This window comes from Pseudopodoces humilis, chromosome 1 (assembly GCF_049639895.1).
Source record: "Pseudopodoces humilis isolate 2021_Gansu_Grassland_sample_001 chromosome 1, ASM4963989v1, whole genome shotgun sequence".
Lineage (NCBI taxonomy): Eukaryota > Metazoa > Chordata > Aves > Passeriformes > Paridae > Pseudopodoces > Pseudopodoces humilis.
The window spans coordinates 18,711,004-18,734,451 of NC_142200.1; the positions used below are offsets into that span (position 1 = coordinate 18,711,004).

Sequence of the window (23,448 nt, forward strand, 5' to 3'; positions counted from 1 at the left end):
CCATCACATATATCTTTAACTTACACCTAAAACCATTCATATTATAAGCACTATCTAAATAAATTTGTAGAAATTTATGTTAAAATAGAGAACAATTTAGCTTTAAAATAATAATAATGACAGTTGGAAATAACCAGGAATTTTTTAAGACTAATCAGGCATTTTTCTCCTCTGGTAATGTTAAGTGCCCAATTTTCAAATTATCCACATGCAGCTGGATATAACTCTGAGTTCTCCCATGTTCCTACAAACACTATGCACAACACACTGCATACAACAAATTTACATGGACTCTGGAGATAAAAATCATCCAGTGAAACTCAGTTATCTGATTTCAAATTTACTGTCAAGTGGCAATAACTTGTCATTTCAGAACACAAAGGGGAACAATGGTGTTCCTTATTGCACAAAGACATCTCTTTACTTTAGATTATTTCCAAATGCAGCTACTGCTTAAAGGTTTGGAGTCTGATCCTTTTTTCCATAGCACAATGACAAAAAAAGCTCAGAAGCCAAGGAGAGGGGAAGAGCTGATTTAGCATTTTCCCATTCTAAAATCCTCTGTGAAGGGTTTTAAAGTGTGAAGAAGAAGTGAGAATAGGTATGTAACACGCACTAGAGCTAGTTCCATTATTAACTCTTCCTCCGCAATTTCAGGAAGGGTTAGAAAGCAATAGGGAAGGCTGATGGTGAGGGAGAGGAAAAAGATTTTTTTTTTAATTCTTTGTTTGGTAACCTGATACAAGAAAGAAAGAATCATACAGTGACTCAGTCATGCAGAAGAAACTAATGATGGAAGAACTCAAGATTTCACATTGATTCCTGATTTTATTATTCATTTTTGATAGCAGATAACCCTAGACAGTGGGGGAAAAAAAAAAAGGAAAGAAAGGATTCTGCACATTCTCTACAGAGAGACCATGAAACTCTTCCTCAACTTAAGAAACATTGCTAATGGCTTCCTTTATCCTCCCCTCCTGCCTTCAACTATTGTCCTTAAAAGTACTATTTCAGAAACTATTCCTTTTCCCTCTTCTCACTAACACTGCACATAATCAATCTCAAAATTAAACCACACTACATACACAGTCTTAACCAGGTTTGCTGCCAATTCAAAAAACTTACATTTGGTCTCAAAAAGAAACTATTCTTTCCTATTGCCAGTATATAAAACTCATCCTGACGTTTCAGCTGTTAGCACAACGTGGTGATTTCTTCTCCAAAGCATTTATCACATCAGTTTTCACTACACCCAAAATAATACCATAAAAATAACAGATCTATATGTCCAAACAGCATCAACTCCTTCCTTCAAATTATCCTTTTATAAAATGGAATTGAGAGATCCCTGTCCAGGACTTCAAGACTCCACAATCCCATGTAAACTCACACTTAAAACCCTTGTTTAATTGATGCCAGCTAGTTTTGAACTAGCATAACACCTTAAAGTTTGCTTATTGGAATTATCTATTATTCAGCAGTGTAACTAACAGTTTGATGAAAAACTAAACCCTGCTCCCACAGATATGTTTAACTTTACAAACTACAAACTAGAGAATAGTTAGACACCTAAACAACTTCACAGGTCTTGGCCAAGATCTCTCAAGAATTACTTCAAAATCATTTCTATCTTGACTTAGATCACACTTTCAACTGGAAAGCTCAATATCTTGTGCAATATTTTCTACATGATTAAACCCCATATGGTGGGAAAATGTCCCAGAAGTTCATGAGAACACACACTTCCATGTTTTCCATAGGACTTGGCCAGGAAAATAGACACAAAACCTGTACCTTTAATTTGGACATCTAAGGATACTTCAAGATGTCTGCAAAGACCGTCACACTTTTAAAGAAAAGGCCATAAAACTCCTTGAAGATGGTGCCGTTAAAAATTCTTAATCCTTGACCCAAGGCACACAGATTTATTTAAGGCCCCCTCAACATAAACTTCTACTCAGAATTTAAGCAAGAAGCAGCATACCTAAGTTAACAGGTTAACAAAGACCCTAGACAGATCTCATACCACAGTTCACAAACCAATACCAAAGCTATATTTGAATCTTAAAAAAAGTAATAGCTTTTGATACAAGCTTTTACCTACAACACTTGGAAAATATTACTGCAGCTTCTTACACAGAAATTTGAGAACAGGTTTGGGGTTTTGACATGAATCATTATTCTCTGAAATCTAGAGCAGTTCATTAACACACTCTCTGATTGGCATTTAGTAGACTTGGAGTACCCAGGAAACAGAATACTAATGTAGTACTATAGTACAGTATAGTCATAGGGGAGTGAGGAGGGGGAAAGAAGGGGCTGGGGGCAGAGATAAGGGGAGAGAGATGTCCAACAGCTGTCAATGCTTTATGTCTGTTCAGTCATGGTCATTCTCACCCACCTGTCATCCCAGCACAAAAATGGAGAACAAACTAATACTGGCTGCTTCATCCCTGGAACTGTTCAAGGCCAGGCTGGATGTGGCTTTGAGCAACCTGATCTAGTGGGAAAAAAATAAGCCCCTTCCAACACAAACCATTCGATGATTCCATAATTTAGTGCCAGTATATAAGGTGTCGTCTACACCCTTGTTTTTTAGTACTCAGCTAATGTACCCTCTGTTTTTCTACTTAGAACTGAACACAGTCAACACACCATCACTGGAAATACACCTCAACCTTGTTAAAGTCATACATTTTCTTTTGCAACAAACTAGACGTGATGCACTTTAGACACAGCTACATGAAAGGAAAAGCTTTGGCTATGCCATGTTACTACACCACCAAACCATAAGTATTTAACTTTGACTTCCTTTTTTTTATTAATAGAGGCACAAGCATAATCCTCCAGGCATGAATGCCAGGAAGGCAAGGCAATGAGAATAAATGTTTAATGCTGTTGAATGGGCATAGCAACTGTATTCCCTGCCTGCAGCCAAATATCACTACCACAAAGGCATTTTTCCAGTTATCACTACTAATAGTTGCTGGGCAGGTATGCATATAGGAACCATAGTCTAAAAGTGGGGAGAAGGTGTGTGGGGGAAGGGGAAAAAAAAAAGAGTGTAATAATTTTCTGTTACAAACCAGAGTTCTGCTGAAGAAATTTAATCCTTTTTCCAATATGGAAAGAAGCCAACTGTAAAGTTTACTGCAATTTCAGTAAGTGTGTGAACTCAAATAGCATTGATTGTAATAACCCCTTCCTCCTCCCTTAAAAAAAAAACAACCCCCAACACTCAAATAGGCTACTCGGACAGATAAATCCTTCTCTCTATTTTCCCTCCCCCACAAGTTGTACCTTCAACACAGCCAGAACTTCCTCAGATCAGAGGACACTGCCAGTGCAGGCTGACCAATCTCAGAGGGCTTTTTTTTTCCCTTTTTTTTTTTTCTTTTTTTTTTTTTTTTTTTCCTTCAAGATACTCCGTGTTAACAGCTTGAGGGGGTTCAATCAGCACTGCTTTGATCTCGGCTGGAACTATAATTATTTAACATTGTTACAAGGATTTCTATAATCCATCCTACCATTAAATCCCTTTTACACCCTCATCTTCTGAAGGCTAATCTGCATCCGTACACTCAGTTTGTCTCTTCAGCTGGTTTCATCAGGCTCTGGCATTCTCCAACATCCAGAGTGATGGTTCTTTTTTTTCTAATGAAATAATTTTTCTTTCAAATTGAAAAGCGCAAAAGGTCTTGTGCATTTGCTACCTTTTGATGAGATAGCTATATAACACCAATATAATCCACTGTTTGCTGCAAACTTCCTCCCAATTTAATAAAATTCATTTTTTCTGTGGTGTTTTCACCAAATTGATGATACATATGTGTGTGTTATATACAAAGATGAGGAAAAAAAATAATCTAATGAACACAAGCAGATGCTCTTTGAAAATACAGCAGAGCCAAGAGCAGCAATAGTGTGCTCATTCATCCTGTACTCTCTTTGATAAATACTGTAGGAAACACTATAGTTAAACTTAGAAAGACAGGTAAATGAAACTGGAGTGCTTGAAGAGAAAACAGGAATATTTTATAATTATATTGCATGAAAGACACACCACATGGAAAAAGGACTTTAATAGAATCAAAGGAAATAAATGATAGAAAGAAAATGAATACAGAGCAGAGTGAAAACGAAGGACATGAAAAAAATCAGACCAAGAATATAAAAGGAGATGATCAGAAATTATGAATTATCTAAAGTGAACATGAACAACAAAATGGTTTCCTTTTTATTTAGGAAACAAAACTTGAAAAGGAAAATCATGTATGAGTACATTGCGGAAACTGCCTCTTTGCTGTTTTATATATATATATATAAAAAATATATTATTTTAAAAAATAATTTTTTATTAATTGTTTTTAAGTAGCCAACATGTAAAGACTTTTGCTCCACTGAGCACTGCTGGATTTCACCTCGATAGCTCCTGTGCTGTGACCGTCTGCATGGACGAAGGAAGGGGAACACAAGTGCAGGCAGAGAGGTGGGGATGGCAAATACGACAGGGAAGTACCACTGTGCCATGATCAAAAGATAGAAGCACATGTAAACTTAGGTGCTACAGTTTTCATATGAAGTAAATGCATTCAGTTAACAACCTCATGCCTTCTGCCTCACAATGCACAGCTGTAAGGCAAATAAAAAACAATATATATGGACCTTGTTTTATTCCTACAAATACTGAATAAGGAAGGCAAAAGTTAAAGAGTAGGAAGTGTCTGCATAAAAGAAAAATTGAAGAAAAAAGTTGATAAAAATACAAATAGGATGCACCACAGTTAAGTACCTGGCACTGAGATAATAAGAGCTTTAAAAGGGTGTATTTTCTTTTGTGCCCCCAAACCGCCAAGATAAGTTTTAGTTTATCAGCTGATGCTTGAAAAAGTTATCAAGCAACAATCATAATTCTAAAATACTGTTTGGAGTCAGCTAAATAATTAAAATAAAATGCAGTAGATCCAACTGGTCTTCAGAAGGAGAAACTAAGAACCACGGATGCTTCACACAGGGTACTTCAGGATATCCCTTCAGTCATATTTATGGTATTTTTAATTAAAAAAAAATCTGTGAAAGACAAAAAAACCATCACAAATAGTTTCTTTAAGAAAAGATTTGTCCTTAGGAACATTTTGGACATTATATACCACAATCCTTTTCTGTCCCTGCACTTCTTCTCTCAATTCTTTATATTGGTGTATTCCCATATAAAGTTACAGCAAAATATACACAGTTATAATAAAATCTTAACACTAGAAAATAAAACAAGTTCGGGACTCTTATGCATTATGACACCACAAGATTGTACCCTAAAATATAATCAGAGCCACAGAACATGATGGGGTTTTTAAAATTTAAAATAATAAGGAAACATTGCAGAATTCAAATGAATTTTCCATTAAAAAAGTTACCATGTTATGTTAGAACTTACTATCCCACTGAAAATAAAGTGGCTATGAAATGAACAGCACCCTCAAGATTAAGCTCAAATTTCTCAAAGGAAAAGAAAAATATTTACTTTAAGGAACATATACATGTCAAACAATCTTAATTATTTTAATAAAAAAACTAACTCAAAACAGTAAGTTAGAAAATCAAGCAAATCCATGAAACAATGTTCTGTAATTAAGAGAAACTGAAGCAGCTACAATTTGAAGCCCACTATATTCAGAATTCTTGGTATTGAAGTAAATTAGTCCACCTTTAAGGCCTTTTACATTTCCAAAGTAGAAAGAGGTCTTTAGTATTGCTTTGATTTGCATACTTATTAATTTATGCAGGCTGGCAGTTTGCTGAGTACGTAGAAAGTACTGTGGATAAAGGCAGTTCCTTCCTGCAAGAGCTTCTGAGCTAAGGCCACAGTCCTACAAACACATTTGTGCTTAACTTCATGCATGTGTGTAGTTCTGCTTTTTTAATGGAATGCTCACACACATTAAAATAAAAGTTTTAAAGTATTTTTCAAGATGGGAGCCTAGAAGATCAGAAGTGTTTTGCTGAAAGTATTTCTTTTTTTCTTATTACCTGTAGTGAAAAGAAATAAAGACTGATTCTATCTTCAAATGCCAGGTTAATCTGGACAGATAGATTTATGCATGGATTTCTTGTACCCTTCTGTGAAGTCTTTTTCATGGACACCTAAAATATTTTCAGGTGCCCAAAAGTGTACTTGTTCTTCCCCCTCTTTACTAACAAAGTGCAGGCAGATGAATACTCCCCTCATGAGTGTGCCTTTCTCCTGAAGAGTACATTTGTGAGTTTTGTGCAAATGATGTATGTATTCATACATTAACTAGCCATTACCAGACTAGGTATTAACACCATTGTCACCAACGTGTACTTTTCTATTTACTTCAACAGGACCAGAAATTTTAATTATATATTTGAGATCCTTAAATTTAAAGACCAAGTTTGACTAGCTTGACATAAAATAATAAATTTCTGCCCCCTGTTAAAATTTACAAAAGCAAAAGTAATTTTCTTAATTGATTTTGGACATATAGCTGTCTAAGAGAATCCACAAAAACTATTACTACTTCATTTCTGGTGAGAAGACACTGTTAAATTTAGTGATATTTGACAGCAAGATACTCTACAAAAAGTCCACTGATATCCACAGGACATCAGAGAGCGATGAGTACTTCAGCTAAAGATGGCCATGTTGGGTGACAGCAGTCGGTTTCAATATTTGGTATTCTTTATTTATGCATACATAGTACTTAACATAGATAAAGCAAAGCTCTGACTGCTGGTGAGCAAAATAATGTTGTATTTCACAGTTATGATGTCATCAAAGGACTATACTTCATGGCTTTAACATCTTTGCAAATATATACCTAAAGTGGTATCCCCAAGGATCACTACCTGCCAGGGCTGCCTGAGGTCCACCAAGCTGGACCTCCTTAAATTCCATTTAATGTACATTAACATTTGAATATCAAGGAAGTCTAAATAGCCTGAGAGTAGAAAAGGTATTCTCAGTTTCACATGCTGTAGCATACTTACCATATTACATGAATTTTTCTATATATTATATGCTGTGTTATCTTCAATTCACTCGTTTTAAATTTCAACACATTCTATTCCTTTCATGGGTTTATCTGTGCATATATGCTTTATACATTATATGTAATTACAAAATTACAACTCAAGTGAATCTCATATAATACATAAACTATCTATGACACAGTCCCAGAATTTCAGATCTTGAAAATAGAATTTGATTGCTTTATTCACTCTAAACCAGTATCATTGTAATATCAGCCTTAAGCAATATGGGCTGCTAAAATCATTTGGTTCCATTTTTCCAAAAAGGAAAACTGATAGGATTATTTTCGTGATAAATTAATTTTACCATGTAATTGCAATTATGACTTCTAATTAATGAATGGTTTCAGCCTCCCTAACTAGGTCAGCATTTTTCTTTTAAAAATATATCATTTTTCCTCTTTAGATAAGTATCATGATATGTCCAAGCTTTGGGAAACACACAGCATTTTTACAGGGCAATGATCTGAGAAGCTGAGAAATGGTGAAACTACTGTGATGGGCATTCTGAAAAATTCAAGCCATTTTTTGTCTCTTTTATGAGAAAAATTAAAAAGAACTGGATGGCAAGAGGCTTTTAGCAGGAAAGATCAGTTTCTTAGTACTACTGGAGTATTTAATTTCTTGACTGAGCTTCTCAGTATACAGAACTCTGAACAATGTGAGACCAATGAATCAGTTGAGCAACTAAACTATTACATCATGGTTGTCAATACACATATGCCATTGCAGGATATATTGGCAAGAGGCAGAATCCAAGGAGATTGACTTTTCTGGAATCAGATTCATTCCTACAGAAAAGCAAAAAAGAAACCTGAAGCTTACTTTGTGCATCACATAGAAAAGACTCCAACATTCCTAACTGCCCACTGCTTTGCAGGTAACATATTTAAAGGTACCATGCAAGGACACTTCTTCAGGGTCCCCTGGAGACGTCTTCTGGCACGTTTATACCATTTTAAGCCCTACCTTATCACACCATTCTTCGATGACTCATACATTGTGGCGTGATGATAGAGAATAAAAAAAGCAAAGTAAGTTGCAACTATTAAAATAATGATTAGTAGGACAAGATGAGAGAAAATAATTTCCTTGGAAGACACTCAAAATTTGATGGCTAAAGTGTTACGGATATAGTAATTAAACTAAATGATAGCTCTTATCAGAATGCAACACACCAAAATATCTGTTGTTTCATTGAAGTTTTTTTTTCTTTTTTGGCTGCTAGAAATAGTCACATATTTAGAGAGCACCTCCTAAAGAAAAGTTCCATGAAAAGTTGATACCCAATACAAAACTTTGAAAAATAGTATCAAATGCTGAGCGGTTCTGTAATTGGGGAAAATGGTTTTTTTTTCCTCAGAGTAAGTCAATAAAAATAATAAAGTAGAAATCACTACAGTAAAAGTATTAAATAAATAATTTTTAGTATTCTAAAAACTTTATCAGATAGCAACAAATTATATGAAGTATTTACAATGTTTCATTACACAAGTACTGAAAATTGGACTGAGGTCAACTTAAGAAAACTCTGACTGGATGTGTAACATGAGTGCTTTCCAGACAGTTTTTCTCTTTTTTTTTTAATGAGAATTAGTATCTATTTATATATGCAAGCCAAAGATTTATGAACTGATTAGTAATTTTGGCACCACACTATAAGTATCAAAGTTCAGATAATTTGATGAAGGGTTTTTATTTAATACAATGATGTAATTTGAAATTCAGTCTCCTGGGCTGAACCACCCAGCCCAAAATGCATACACATGACACTCTGGAAGAGTATGTCCCTAGTGTATACATTATTTTATCTTTCTAAATTATCCAAAATAGTCCATCATTGTGGGTTTATGCTGATGAAACATCCTTTAAATCAAAGCAATTATACTGCCATAAAATCAGAGCAGCAAAGACCTGAAGAAGCCCACCCTGAGTATTTTCTCTCACTAAAATATGATTTTTACAGCTTTATCCCTGATCTTTGAAATATATCAGACAATATTGTTTTATAAAATAAATAAGGCAATGTGTAATCCTCTAGTATTTACTTAAAGTTATGTAAAATACTGTGAAGTTTTTCTACCTGTAATCCCCAAAAACACATTATGAAGTCAGTTGTTGAAGGTTTTCACCTCGAATACATAGCTTAAAAGTCCTGAGACACAAAGGGGAGCAAAGGGAAAGAGTAAGCTATGATGGGACAATCTGACTGACTTTTTCTGGAACATATCATAAAAGATGCAATGTATACACTGGACTGGCTGCCCACACTGCCAAAACAAGGTATATGCAAGCATCTTCCCCATGAATATGATTTAATATGCTATAGATTAAAAATAATTTTTGGAATCAACCATGGTAATTAAAGAGCACGTTCAGAACACTCCGAACTATTTGTCAGGTGGAGAAGGAGGTATGAACAAAATGTCCTCTACACAGCTATTTTAGAATTTCAAAGGTAATCAGCTGACTGCAGGAAAAACTAAGAGTTACAGCTTTCCAAACACAGACTTTAATCATTATTACTTCTGCTACCCAAATATCTTACTAGTTTTTACCCTGACCACACTTCTGAATACTTGATTATTTAAGTTTCTTAAATAATTTCTTAGATTCCATTAGAACATGCTTAAAGAACAAAATATTCTGTAATTAGATAAAAATGAAGTCTGTTGCTATTAAAACAGCCATTTTTACTTTTGCCATGTTAGTGAGTAAGTGCTGAGTGACTGCACAAAAGAGAGTTTACTGCAGCATTTCTGTATGATGACCACTAATGCACTCTATAAAGATCATTTGCACATATCTTTGTCTGAAGCATAAATCAAGGAATGAAAATAAGATCTACGGTTCATTTCATATCCTCCTTTTGAGACTGCAATGGTAAAGCACCCTAAAAATGAAATGTGGCCATTAAACCTAAACTCAAACGTGTGCTGAGCTATTCTCACTGAACTAAACACAGAAAGTCAAGCTCACAATTAAGAGATGACTTTGCCTTTAGTTCCATTATCCCAACATCCAGTTTCCCCTTCTCACTCTGAACCATCCTAAACTGTGCAATTTTGAGATTAACTACAGTATCACGTGCCACATTAAATTTTTTACTCTCAGCAAAAGTTAGTTCTTTTGAAAAGAGATATCATGGTTCCTGGTGATATTTTTTGGTTTTTTTATTTATAATCCAAGTTTTATCTTATGATGTCTTAAGAGAGAGTAAATAAAGTGGCTTTTAAAGGTTTAGAAGGATACTGTACTATGAAAATCAAAATGTTTTCTTCAATGCAGAACACTGAATTCATCACTGAAACCTGACAATTTAAGAAATAGTCACTAGCCCCTCTAAGCAGGTATTTGTATCCAACTACTGGACTACATCTTAAGTGCATTAAATAATGCTGTGCTGCATATATGGTTCAATATATTAATATAGCCATTCTTCAGTTGCTCAAGCCAGTGTTGTCATGCAGTATTCTGAATGAAATAATCTTAGCTGAATTAACAGGAAAAAAAGACAACAAAGAGTAAAATACTTGTGGACTGATTAAATGTTCCTTTTGATCCTCACCCAATCTGTTCCCAAAACCAGACACTCTTTCCCAGTCCTCTGAAACTACCAGGGTGTAATATTGCCTTTATGGCCAAACTACAGTGGAGACAGCTGAAAAGTGCAAAGCTTTCTGCCAGCCTCTGCAGGTCCCTTGGTGCGTGAAACTACAAGAAACAATGTATTGTAATGCAGATGTTCATTGATTCCCTGTAGAATTTCACAGACTAGGAGTCCTTCACTGTGTGACCTACGGGGATTCGAACTTTACATAATACCCACTATATAGCATATATATACATACAGCATATCATGTCCAAAGTGAAGTACCCAGTGAATCTGATGATTCCTCCTTTCCAGCTATCAACTTTCTTTCAGAGAACAAGAAATCTTTTGTGCCTGAAACATAAATATCAAAATCATAATAGAATACATTTCAAATATGTATCACCTTTCATTCGAAGTTCAATGACTTTCACAAGTCAGGCCAATGTTCTCATGCTGAATATAGTGAAGTACAAAAAAATTTAAGAAGATACCAGATTATTTTCAAGCCTATCTAGTTTTGGCCAAGGACAGGGTTAATTTTGCACAGTCTGGAGCTGTGTGTGCATGTGCACGTTGTTTCTCTACACCGTGCCCATCATAGCTGGGGGGTGGAAGCAAGGGATCCTCACTTCCAAGAAGGAGCGGCATGGCTTGTGGTTGGGAAGAAAAGGTGGCACATGGAGGGTGCGCCAGCCATTCTGTCCTTTGTCTCTTACATGCACTACTGTTATTAGGATTGTCGCTGGACCTGTTCATTTTTTTTATCTCATTGCTGTTTCCACTAGTTTTTATCCAACCCATAATCCCTGCCTTCCCCCTTTCCACTGGATGGGGGAGAAGAGTGAGCTTTGGGGAGGGAGGAGCACTAATTAGGGACTGCCACTTCTAAACATGACCCTAATCCAGAAACTCGCCCAACTTGCAGATCAAGATGGTCTCCAAAGAACAATTTAATTTACACTTAACACACTGAAAATCAAAAACCTTGCTATGTCAAACAAGTATTTCGCAAATGGGTGAATAAAGATCCAGAAATAGTAAATGAATGGAATGCCATAAAAAAAACCCAAACAACCAATAGATTTGAAGGCTTTAGGTAGTTTCACTTTTCTGAAGCATTTTGACTTGGATAAAAACAAAGTTTTGCATTTGAAAATATTCTAAAAGGCTAATTGTTTAAATAAAATTTAAGTTCTCCACATGTGAAATATATATCAAGATGTTACTTCTAAACCAGGCTCATTTCTATAGCAACTGATTTTGAAATAAATTTAAATTCATATATATATGCTAACAATAAAAATCATATATTAATAATATCAATATACAATATGTATCATATAGAATATTATGTAATATAATGATAAGGAAATGGCATTCCAACTGTAAAAACAGTTGGAATGCTTGACAAGAGCTCCAGTATTCAGTGATGATGTAACTGGTTTTTGATATTTTAGGTTGAAAGTCAAATGAGACAATCCGTGTCTCCAGGTTTACAGAACACTAAAATATTTGCACCTTGCATCATGAAAATGATGCTACAGAAGTCACTACAGCAAGTGACATCATAACAAGAAATACATCTTAGTTTTCAAAATTTATTACTGCCTATTCTTATGCATTTAGAGTAATTATTTTACACCTCATTTTTCTCTTAAAGCCTTGGTCACCACTTTTTCTGGCTAAAGGGCAGAATTTAATTTTGTCAGGTGTGACCATAAGTGAAATTTCTCCCCATCTATTACGCATGCTTGGTGTAGGTCATGCAACAGCCCCTTTTCTAGAAAAGTCAAAACTGCTCATGGGAAAGAGAACAGCGAAGGTTTGGCTGCTACTTCCATGTGAATTCACTCAGCCACTCTCACATTCTCACCCTTCAGGCCTGTACAGGGAGCAGCCCAGTACCAGTATTAACTGCCTTGAACAACAGACAGCCTCTGTACTAAGTATGTCAGACGTAAATAAAAGCTCCATGTGGCACAGAACAGCTCTGGGCATGTAAAAGTACAGCCATGTTTATTTGCTGGGAGGCTTCCTTAGTACTTAATTAGGTGTCAGCATACTAACTACCTCTGGAGAATGTTCCCTGCAAATGCTTCAGCCTCTGCACTTTGGGATCTACATGGGATGAGTGCCTGCTGGCCTCAACCAAAATCATGACAGGGACCATTTTAACACTTATTTACCACTCCACTTATGTCACTGCTGAGTATATTAACACACAAGTAGTATGTTTTTGCTTCCTCTTCTTAGACCTGCATCTTCTCATTATGAAACAAAGACTCTCATCATGTAAGAAGAGTGGTGAGACTCTGAGAAAGGTCTAGAAGAGGAAGCAGCTGCTATGGGCAACAAAATAATTCATCAACCCCAGCTGGTCACAGCAAGATTGACATCCTGGTGCTCCTATAAATGGTGCCAGGTTGCACACTAAAAATTACTTTATAAATTCCACATATTTAAATACCAGTTTTTACAATCATTTCATGACCTAAGAAACTCAGTTTTTGTTACAAAAAATGGGGCAGCAGGGCAAACCTCAAGAGGTCCTGTTTTAAGAAGATATTTGGCAGTGAGTCTAAATTATGTACTGTGAAGTCTGTAAGCTACAGACTAACTAAGCACTAACTACATTAGTTAATGTAAGGTTAAACAAGTTGAATGTAGTGCAAGTATATTTCAGTAACATGGGTATTAGTCAATCAGACCTAAAATTGGAACGATGCAGAGGTCTGCAGATTGAGTTTCAGGTAAGCAACACAAATGGGGACTATGAATGAAATAGAACTGTGAAGACCAGAGTCCTTGAAAACTTGTACAAATACTGTATACAAGACTGATATTTAAAATCCTGCATTTAGTGTGCAGGTGTGGTAACTGCCTAAACCAGCTCCAGCACCATAATCCAAACCACAAAACAGCAGTCCACCTGCATTTGCACCTTCCTTTACAGAATTCAAGTGTCAAAACGAGCTGCAGTGCAGAGGTTATCCTGACCACTCTTAGACCCCTACTTTTGTTATTCTATGTCCCAATGGCCTCCTCCTAGTTCCAAATTGTTGATGGAAACCAGATCAAGATCCACAGAAATCCTTCCCTGTTTTAATACGGTTCCCTCCCAAACCCGTGAGCCTGGCAGCCCAGCTCTCTGCTTTTAATCCAATACCCACTTCACTACAGAAGATTTATTTAGACTGCTCTTGTTTCATTAAGGGTTCCAAAAGTCTGTGGTGATTTTTGACACTTTGTTATAATGTTTCTGTGACCCCCCCACCCCCTCCTCACATACCACACCACCCAGCCTCATTTTCATATGGATACAAAGCATTGGGATAAAATGATGGTTCATTATAGTGGTACAGAGCTCTTATCTTCATCCGGCAAGAGTCATTTCCTTCCAAAGATTGAAATGCAAATGTGAAAATTAATGATAACTGCATTATCTGATAGCAGAGATAATACCGATTCACTGTCAGAGTAACACACAGCCGTTCTATGATTTCCTCTGCTTCTTCACAATATTCTTCTTACTGTCAGACTATATCTATGGTTAACTATGTTTCATGGATTTTTGTTAATTTACATCAAATAGCATTTCCAAGATCTTAAATCTACCACATTTCCCCAGTCAAAAAGGAAACAAAATCAGGACAATAATCTCCAAGTCCTTCTTAGGACTGGTTTAAAAAGAAAGAAAGAAAGGAAAAAAAAAAAAAAATAAAAAGAAAAGAAAGCAGAAAAGGAAGTAAAAAGTGGGGGTGTGGGGGGAGTGAAAAGCTATCATTAATGTCTATTTCCATCTTGCAGTGGTCTACCAACCACTCTGTATTATACAGCTTTACTTTGTAACCCAAACTTTTTATAGTATTACTAAATAATGCAGAGCAAACCAAACAATCAATACATATTTGCAGTGATTCTTATGAATGGTTACAGGAAATCTATACAGAAAAGCTTTTCAAACTACCTTTTATAGCAGGTAAAAATGTGAATCTGGCATGCCTAATGTCCACTACAATCTTCTGATCTACAACTCACTAAAGCAATACACCAGAATTCACATGAACGACTGTTTCTATCTTTTATTGAGTATTAACAGCAGCATAGCTCAATGTAACATCATTTCGAACTATTAAATTTCCAGTGTACTAGTTTTCTTAAAATTTCTGATGCATTTTAAGAAAAAACACCAACCTGAAAGAGCAATTAAAAGAAACTATAATATGCTATATTTAACTATCCTTAGTACTATTTCCAATAGTTCCCTGATACATGTGTAGGAATGATGATGAGTCTGCTGAAATGAGCAACATGAGTTGCAACTTCATTCTGATTTACTACTGCCAATAGCAGAAGTCCTGTTGATTTACTGGAGGCAGGATTTCACATATAGAAAATTTTCCCTTTATGTAGAGATGGAAAACTCACCTGAACTGCCAATAAAAGTTTTACGTCTTATTTTACTTATTTTACTGCATGGTAGGGGCTTCTTCATTTGTTTTTTTTCAGTTTTTTTTTCCATTTTGGACATGTAGACAAATCACATTTTCTCACTTTCTAAGCAGAATTCAGGTACAATTCAAAAGATGTTCTGAGACTGACTTTTAAGCTATCCAGCTGACAAAATCAGCACATTCTATAAGAAAGCCATGCACCTTTTATGGCTATAAAAGTAAGAGCTCACATAAGACATAAGGGCAATCTAGTGCAGTGCATGTGAATTAAGAAGAGATCCAATTCTTCCTTAGAACCAAGACTTTTCTAATGGCAGTAATTTCACCTTTGGAAATGCCCTTTACTTAGTTCCTCAACTGGTAACAATGTTTCTCTATCTTAAAAGCCAGATGCAACTTCACTGATGGCTGAAGCACTCTTTGTTTGTTGGAATTGCAGGAAGAAAGTCAAAAGAATGGAGTGCACAGGATGGTGCACTGGATTTGGGAAAACTTTTTGGCTTAGTCAGTACTATAAAATTGTGTCTCATCTGTCAACAGGGAAAAAACACTCCCTTGCATATTACAGAATCAGTATATGTTGTCTTCAACTCTATTGTTTCATTTTCTCACTACAGAGTAATTGAGAATTGCAGAATAGAGCACAAAGAAGTTAACATTCTTAACATAACTTTAGTAAACAGTTACTGAAGAAATAAAAATTGGGAATTGCTTATATGAGTCCTGCTTGTATTTAATTCATTAAAATGCACCCAAATAGTATAGTATTTCTAAAAGCAATAGAGAGTATACTCATTTATTAATTTCATTTTAGTTACAAGGAACTAGCATGGTCAGTCAGTCTAATTTCTGCCCCAGTGATATCTATCGCATTTTAAAAGGCCAGTGTTTGCCACAGAACTTGATCATGTTCTTTAGGAAAGTATCTCATCCTGAATGCAAATATTTCTAATGACAGATAAGTGACTTTTCATAAAATGTTTCAATAATGACTTTTTAAGGACTAAAATCTATTCTTTGTGTCTGAAACTGTGGAGCTTCAACATCCAGTTAATCTTCTGATACCTTGCTAGAAAGAGGTGCACCCATTGTTATCAGATTTTCACTCTGAATTTAAAGTAATTTGCAATCAGATTGCCCTTTAATATAACTTTAATGTATCTTTGATAAAATAAATAGGGAAAGGACCTAGACTTTTCCATAATACCAGTCTTTTCAACTTTCTAGTGGCTCTCCTCTAAACCTGATACAAATTTTAACATCATTCTTGAAGTGTGACCACAGGACACAGAATACAGGTCTGTTTCATCATCAAACAAGACTGCTGACCAGAAAAGCACCTGAGAAGCCAAACATACCCTTTAGTCACAACCCTCTCTTTTGGGCCCAGTTTCTCAAGACTTTTTCAAAGACCCTGCTTTCTGATGCTCCTATAGGTCTACAACTGTAAAAATTCTATGAAAATATTTATTTACCTTTTCATAAGCCCATAACTTTAATTACTCTGAAACGGAAATATTTCTGCAGCTAACATGGCAAGTTATTCAGGTCTGCCAATAGCAATATCTACCCATTATACAGAACTTTTAAAAATTTTAAACATATTGCAAGTAACTAAATATACTTCAGCTCACATTACATGTTATGCTGGTTTTACAGACTTTTTTTCTATATGCCATACAGATTGGCATTCCTACTAACCCCCTCTTAATAAAAACATCTTACAGTATTTATCCCCTTATTTCCAGTGAGTCCACTGCCATGTGGACAGGCCTGTCACTACCCACACCATCTTTTACTGTTTTGAACACATTTGAGAAATCATGTCAAAACTTTTTCGAAACTAAAGTCATTCACTTGAGCTGGGTCATCTAGCTCCTAAAAAAAGTTAAATTCAAACCATCAAACTGCTTAAATTAGCTAGTACAGAAGTACAGTCATCACATACTGTCAAATAGGCTTTCCAGCACAAATGTTTTAAGCAGACTAGAAACACTTTACCTTTTTGCCTGTCCCCTCTAACTATTGAGCCATGACTTGTAATAGATCAATATCCATTTTCTAATTATTTTTTTCTTACCACATTTTAAAATGTCATCTGTTATTAATGAAGCTACTGATAGGTTTTTATCTATCAGGGGTTTTTTTTTCCTTCCTTTTTTTTTTTTTCCTTTTAGCCTCATACTATAGTTCTAGCATCTGGTTACATCCACTTGGATTTTTCTGGTTTTTTGCGGATTTTTTTAACTTATCTTTTAGGTAATATCAGTGTTGCCTTCACTTCTATTATATCTTTTGGAAAGTCTAAAAATTGTTCTTAAACTCTTCCAAGTTATAATTTGTACTTCTGAAATCAAACCTTTTCTCCTTTTTGACAGAGTTCAGACTTGCTGTCTCTTATAATGACAAGTATGGTGGACTGAACTTGTATCCGCCACTGCAAGCATGACCACTGGATAATGACAAACAGAAATCCATTTCCAAATCTGCAAGCAATTTATCTTTCAAGATGCCATAGAATATATAATTTCCTTATATCTGCTTAACAATATTTTACTTGAGGTGATTGATATCTAAAATTTTCAGAGATTTTAAGGAAGTTCTCGTATGGAAGCATGAACCATACATTCAGTAGAAACCAGAGTGATCATATTCTCTAATATGATGGGTGATCCGTAGAAGCCATGTAGGAGAACTTCCTGTTTGTTATGTTTTAAAGCACTGCCCTCACATTCACTGACATCTTAACAATAATACAAAGTTACAGAACTATGTAACTCCATGTACCAAGGCAAACAGAAGACATAAGGCAATAAAATGACTTCTGCTTCCACATTTAAAAACTAAATATTTTTACATAAAAGGGATTTAAATCCAGTCTTGCTATTCTTGCTTTCTATTCCTTGGACTTTTGCTGTTGGCTATAAAAGAAAAAGGATCGGGTCCTTCACTGTGTGTTCATATACAGTCTATTGACCCTAGTTTCCATTATTTCAAAGCTGTTTCACTGGACAAGAAATTTTAAAAATTGAAGATGGAAACTAAGGGTAGTTGAAAAACATTCAGGTAACTCTCAAAGCAGCTACACAGAGTAGGCAGTATCTCTGAAATTCCTTGATGGCCAATGAAGGTCACAAGACTGATCTGAAATATTGCTTCAGCAGAAACTCTTTGAAGCTACAGCACATTTAACTTTAGATTTTTGTTCATAAAAATATTCTAATTACAAAGACTTAAGAATGCATGTGAATCACTTAACAATGCAAATTTTCAAACAAAATAAAATTCTAATTAATGCCAGAAGCTTAATTTTTCAGTTCCTGGCAAGTACTGGCTCTGAAAGTCACAATATGTTCCCTTAGTGCTAAAAAAGGACATAAAATATTAAAATAACAAAACAGCTCTACTATTTATATAAATTCCTGAGTTGTCACAGTTCACATTATCAGTTGACAGCGACTTGTATCATGCAGAACACAGTTGTTGGATTCTGAGACGTTCCACCTCTCAGAGATTGAACTTTCCTTACCAAGGAGACCAGAGACTGCTCAGATAACAAAAAAATGTATCATCATCTGCCCTTTGAGGTTGTGCCTCTACTGATAGTTGGTAAATTTGTTGAATTTTTGGATGTTTTCAATGGCTCTGTTTGTGCTGTGCTAAAATATGTTTCTAAATAGGCAGAATATTTCATGCTTTGTTATTTTGGGTTTTTCCAAAAAACTGAAAGAGGTTATCTTTGTAGTGCATGGTTGAAAATGATCTTCTGTTGATTGCTCCTTTTACCATGTCAAGTGTAACCAACTTCATTTCATGTGTGATGGAGAATATGGGATGTGGTATATAGCCATTTCTCTTCTTCATATCTATTATACCCATGTAAAGAATCAATATTTAAACAAAATATAGATGCTGATACTGGTGGTCATCAGTTTTCAGAAGTCAAAAGAAATTTTCCCACATTCAGCTTTGATTTCCATCTTATCCCATGTCAAAGCTATCCATAAATATTACAAGAAGTGCACTCATTCTACTGTTGAACTGAATTCTTTCCCAACAAAATGAAAATATCACCTTTTACTCCACAGTGTCAGAAAAGATCTCAGAAACTTCTGAATAAGGTAGCACATATAAAAAGCAGTAACAGCCCACAAAATGCACATTCAACTATGCTGAAAAACACTAAAAAAATGCAACAAAAAATTACAAATTTCAGATTGATTTTATTTATAATAAAATTAAAAGCAAGTCATATGGTAAATTCTGACAGCCTTTAAATCTGCTATGCATCTAGAAAAGGCCATTCTGCTACATCACAGATGTATTTTGCATTATTTTACATGTACAGTAGCGTAATTACTAAACCTTATTTTCATATAACACCATAGTGCTTATACAGAATATCAAGTTCTTTGTGTATTATCATGAAAACATTTTAAATTATATCATAATAATTAGATATACTATGTCTTCATTTTTGTTTGCATTGTATTTTACAGCTACTGGTTTCAGAAAATTGCCATTAGTTTTGTTCTTCTCTTCATGAAGAGCATACAGTAATTTGCAAAATCAAGCAAGGATGAAAATGTGATTGAAATATAGGAATTTTTCTAATGAAATATTATTATTGCATTATAAATTATTGATAGAACGGTTCTGGAATTCTCTTCTGATGTGCTCATCCTTTTGAGGGAAAATTTCCATAAGAGATACAGCTATTGCTAGAGCGTGTTTGGCTTCAGATGCACATTTTGCAACAGTTTTATTAAATTATGGTCAATATAATGGATTTTTAAGGCCTATTCCCAAGTCCATGCCCATGAAAACACTGCATTCAACTGCAGAATTGCCTAATTGAGAAATACAATTTACCCCTTTGCCTTAGGTACTTTTACAGTACAAGAGAGGTTTTACATATTTATATTGAACAGATACTTGAAAGTATTGCCATATTACCATTACATCTTAGCAATGTTATGCTTGCACCATCTTCACTTACATAGCAGAAAATGTTACCTTGAAATACTGTTTTAATATGAAGTTCTAACGCTCCATTGACTGCAGTCTGAGTTTCTCCTTCCACTGAAACCAATGACCAGGTGTGCTAAATTATTTCTATCAGGTTCAAACAGGTAAAAAAAGCTCCTTGAAAATGTTAGTAGACATCATACATATTTTTTAAGCTAAACATGTTGCTAAATGTTGGCATAAAGCTTGAGAAGAGACCAAACCATCTGGGTGGTCTTCTGACTTCAGAGAACAGAGAAGTGCTTCTCCCTTAATCCAACCACGGAAGAAAGAACTTATGGAGAAATTTTAATCCTAAAATTCTAAGCAGCAATAAAATCTTCCTTTACATCAAACAAGTACACAAGATATTTTATGTTGAACAATTTACAAAGTAGTATAACAAAAGCCATTTTTTTACTCAAGAATTTCATCATAGTACTTACCTCCCAATATCCTGGAACCCAAAGGATCATAAAAGAGACAGGCTACTACAAATAAAAGTAAAGCATAACAATCTACTAAAATAATGAAATGAACAAATATTGTAGTCTAGTTCAAGGAATTTCTCTTGGCTTTCAGTTGTTTTTCCCTACCTGGCCCATCCCAATCTTCAGTCTCCACAGCAAGCTGCCCTGGTTTCTCTGACCTTGCATCACCATCAGATTCTGCTGCCTCCTGGATGCCTTCTTCATTGCCTGAAAAACCATAAAAAAATACCGTATTCACATATTCCAATAGTGACTTTTAAGCAAAGCTCCCGTAATACTCAAACAACTGCTTACATGACTAAGTGAAAACATACGTGTATCTATGAAGAGAGAGAAAATGAAAAAAAAAAAATTAGACACATAAACATTCACGAGTTCCCACCGACTCAAAGAAGCCCTGAGTATCCAGTACTTCCCGTTCCACGCAGAGAAAATCTTGGAAAACTGTTTACTCCATATGCTTAAAAAACAGAATCACAACTTGCACCTAATTGTGTTAACCAAGGCACATAAAGTCACCGAGTCTGTATGTACAAAGGAGAGACAGAAATCAGCTTGTGAACCCCCAGGAACTTTTCAGCTATTGGTTTTCTTGAATTGACACCTCAGTGTTTCTTATGCACTGCAGATAAATGACACGCAGAACAAAAACATGGTCCACTAAACATTTTGCTTTTTCACACAACTAGTGAAAAGCTAATCCATAGTATTTCAGCATTTAAGGAATTTGCCCTTAAAGTTATAATATACCAGCAGGTCCCTAAAGTAATTTTCTCCCTATAAAGCTTTATTTAAAGAAATAATACATCTCTGATAAATTTTCGGATTTTCATCATCCAGAAGTACCTGAAAAAGTCCATCTGCCTTCTGTTGCTACCCACTGCAAGGTCATATACAAGACACACAGAGAGTTATGATAAGGTCAAATTTTTGGAGATGACCATTTAATTTTTATTTGAAGAACTGCTTGTTGAAAGTGCAGTTATTTCAGGTAAACAAATAAACCAGGCAAGCTCCATGCCAAAGTACTTTGAAACAACCACTATGAAAACTATACTGAAGATGAGAGGTTCAGGTATGAACACAAAACAGTCTGGCCACAGTAACACATTAAGTTACATCTCTAAAGGCTTTTCCAGGTTTGGATTTTACTCATTTGTAGATTTTTTTTTAATTTTTTTTTTTTTTTTTTAATATTAACCTACTCAAGAAACTCATGCATGGGAAGACACTAAGAAAAACTGAAAGAAAAAAGCAAATCTACGCAATTAACCACTTCAGTCAAATAGGATTGATTACGGTTTAATTTTTTGTATCACACTTGAAGGACACTTGTTAAAAAATGATCTCCCACAAAAAAGTGACAGCACTAGAAAAACAAATACCGTGTATTTTACAAACTGAAAAATCAGACCCTTTGTTGATTTAACAACAGGAGACCAAGAAGGAGCAAAAAGCACAGCAATTAAGCAGTAACTTTTAATTTTTTCCCCACTCATGATAACAAAAGCTTTAATTAGCAACATAGGTAAAGAAATGTGATTACAACAAACTATGCCAGATCCCCATACGTTATCACTGGAGCTATATTTATACCAGATAAGATTGTGACCCAGAGTTTTCAAGTACATGATTATATACAAACACTATAAAGTATTAACTTCATGTGCACATGTAATGTCTCGTAATAATACATTCTTCCTTGCATTCATAAAACACAGCTTTTCAAATATGAAGTCTAAGAAACTACTACTCACACAAACACAATACTATAATCACTCCAGAGTTTGATTACAAAACTATAGTTCAGTGAACTTGTGGTACTAAAAACATAGTCCAGAATATTCATATGCACTTGTAGTGTGTAAAGTAAAACTTGAATACAACACAAATACCTAGTATAATTTTTGTTTTAAATTGACTGTATAACTATAGCCAGCCATTTGAAGTTCACATGCTTCAGCTCAATCTGACATCACTTTTCAGAAGAAAGTCCTAAATGTACTCATGTGCTGAAAAAGCTATCAAGTTTCTGCTATGCAGTTTTAGCAATTATTTGGTTTTAAGCAACTGGCCTATTTTGAATTAGCATTTGTATAGTTTCTTTGTAGTAATCAGATCTCTGCTTTCTTTGGGCGGACTGAAGAACCTGCTGGACAATTTTACCTCCATTTTTCTATATTCATAGCAACTTAAAGCAGCAAAAATTTGTCTTTCATTGAAGAGACACAAAATAAATTTTTCCTAAGTTCAGACCTGGCATGATCAACTCCAGTTCTCTCTAAAATGTTGGAAAGCACTTCACAACAAGGGCAATTCTTGTTTTCTAACTCAAGGTATGTAAGTAACACAGTTCTTAGAATGTTCTTTGTATAGAATGCAAATGTTTTTCTTCCACTGTATGTAACAGAGCTGTATGTACTAAATCAGAACAACAACAGTGTAATCTAGAGATAGTTATTCTTTTAGACAGAAAAGAAGCACAGATAATTGGGAAATTTAACCTCCAAAATACTACTTTCTCCCAGGTTATAATATATGCCAACCTGGTTTTAGCTTGCAAATTTCAGCATTCTTCCAGTCAGTGCAACTAACCAGAACATAAACAAGTGAAACTATTAGAACTAAAAGAGGACAAAGGTAAGTGAAAATATTGGGATGAAAAGCAAAAGGACAGAACAACTGCTAAGGTACAAAAACTATAGTACACAGTAATTAAGTACTTGGAAGATGAGGAAAAATCTGAAAATGTATGCTAGCACATGACTTAACTTTCCATTAACTTGTGTTTTCTGTGTTTCATGAAGTATAGTTTGGTTTTCACAGTCAAGTTTTAATTAATTGATGCATG

General features: G+C 35.0%; 1 protein-coding gene across 2 annotated transcripts in view; it reads right to left on the minus strand.

The window, feature by feature from the left end:
- Positions 1-23,448, minus strand: part of ZFPM2 (zinc finger protein, FOG family member 2) — a 305,705-nt gene that overhangs the window by 213,027 nt on the left and 69,230 nt on the right. For both annotated transcript variants that reach the window (XM_014253745.2, XM_014253741.2), the window contains one exon: positions 20,703-20,804. In XM_014253745.2, coding sequence (XP_014109220.1) covers positions 20,703-20,804 — 102 coding nt within the window. The remainder of the gene's footprint in view (positions 1-20,702; positions 20,805-23,448) is intronic.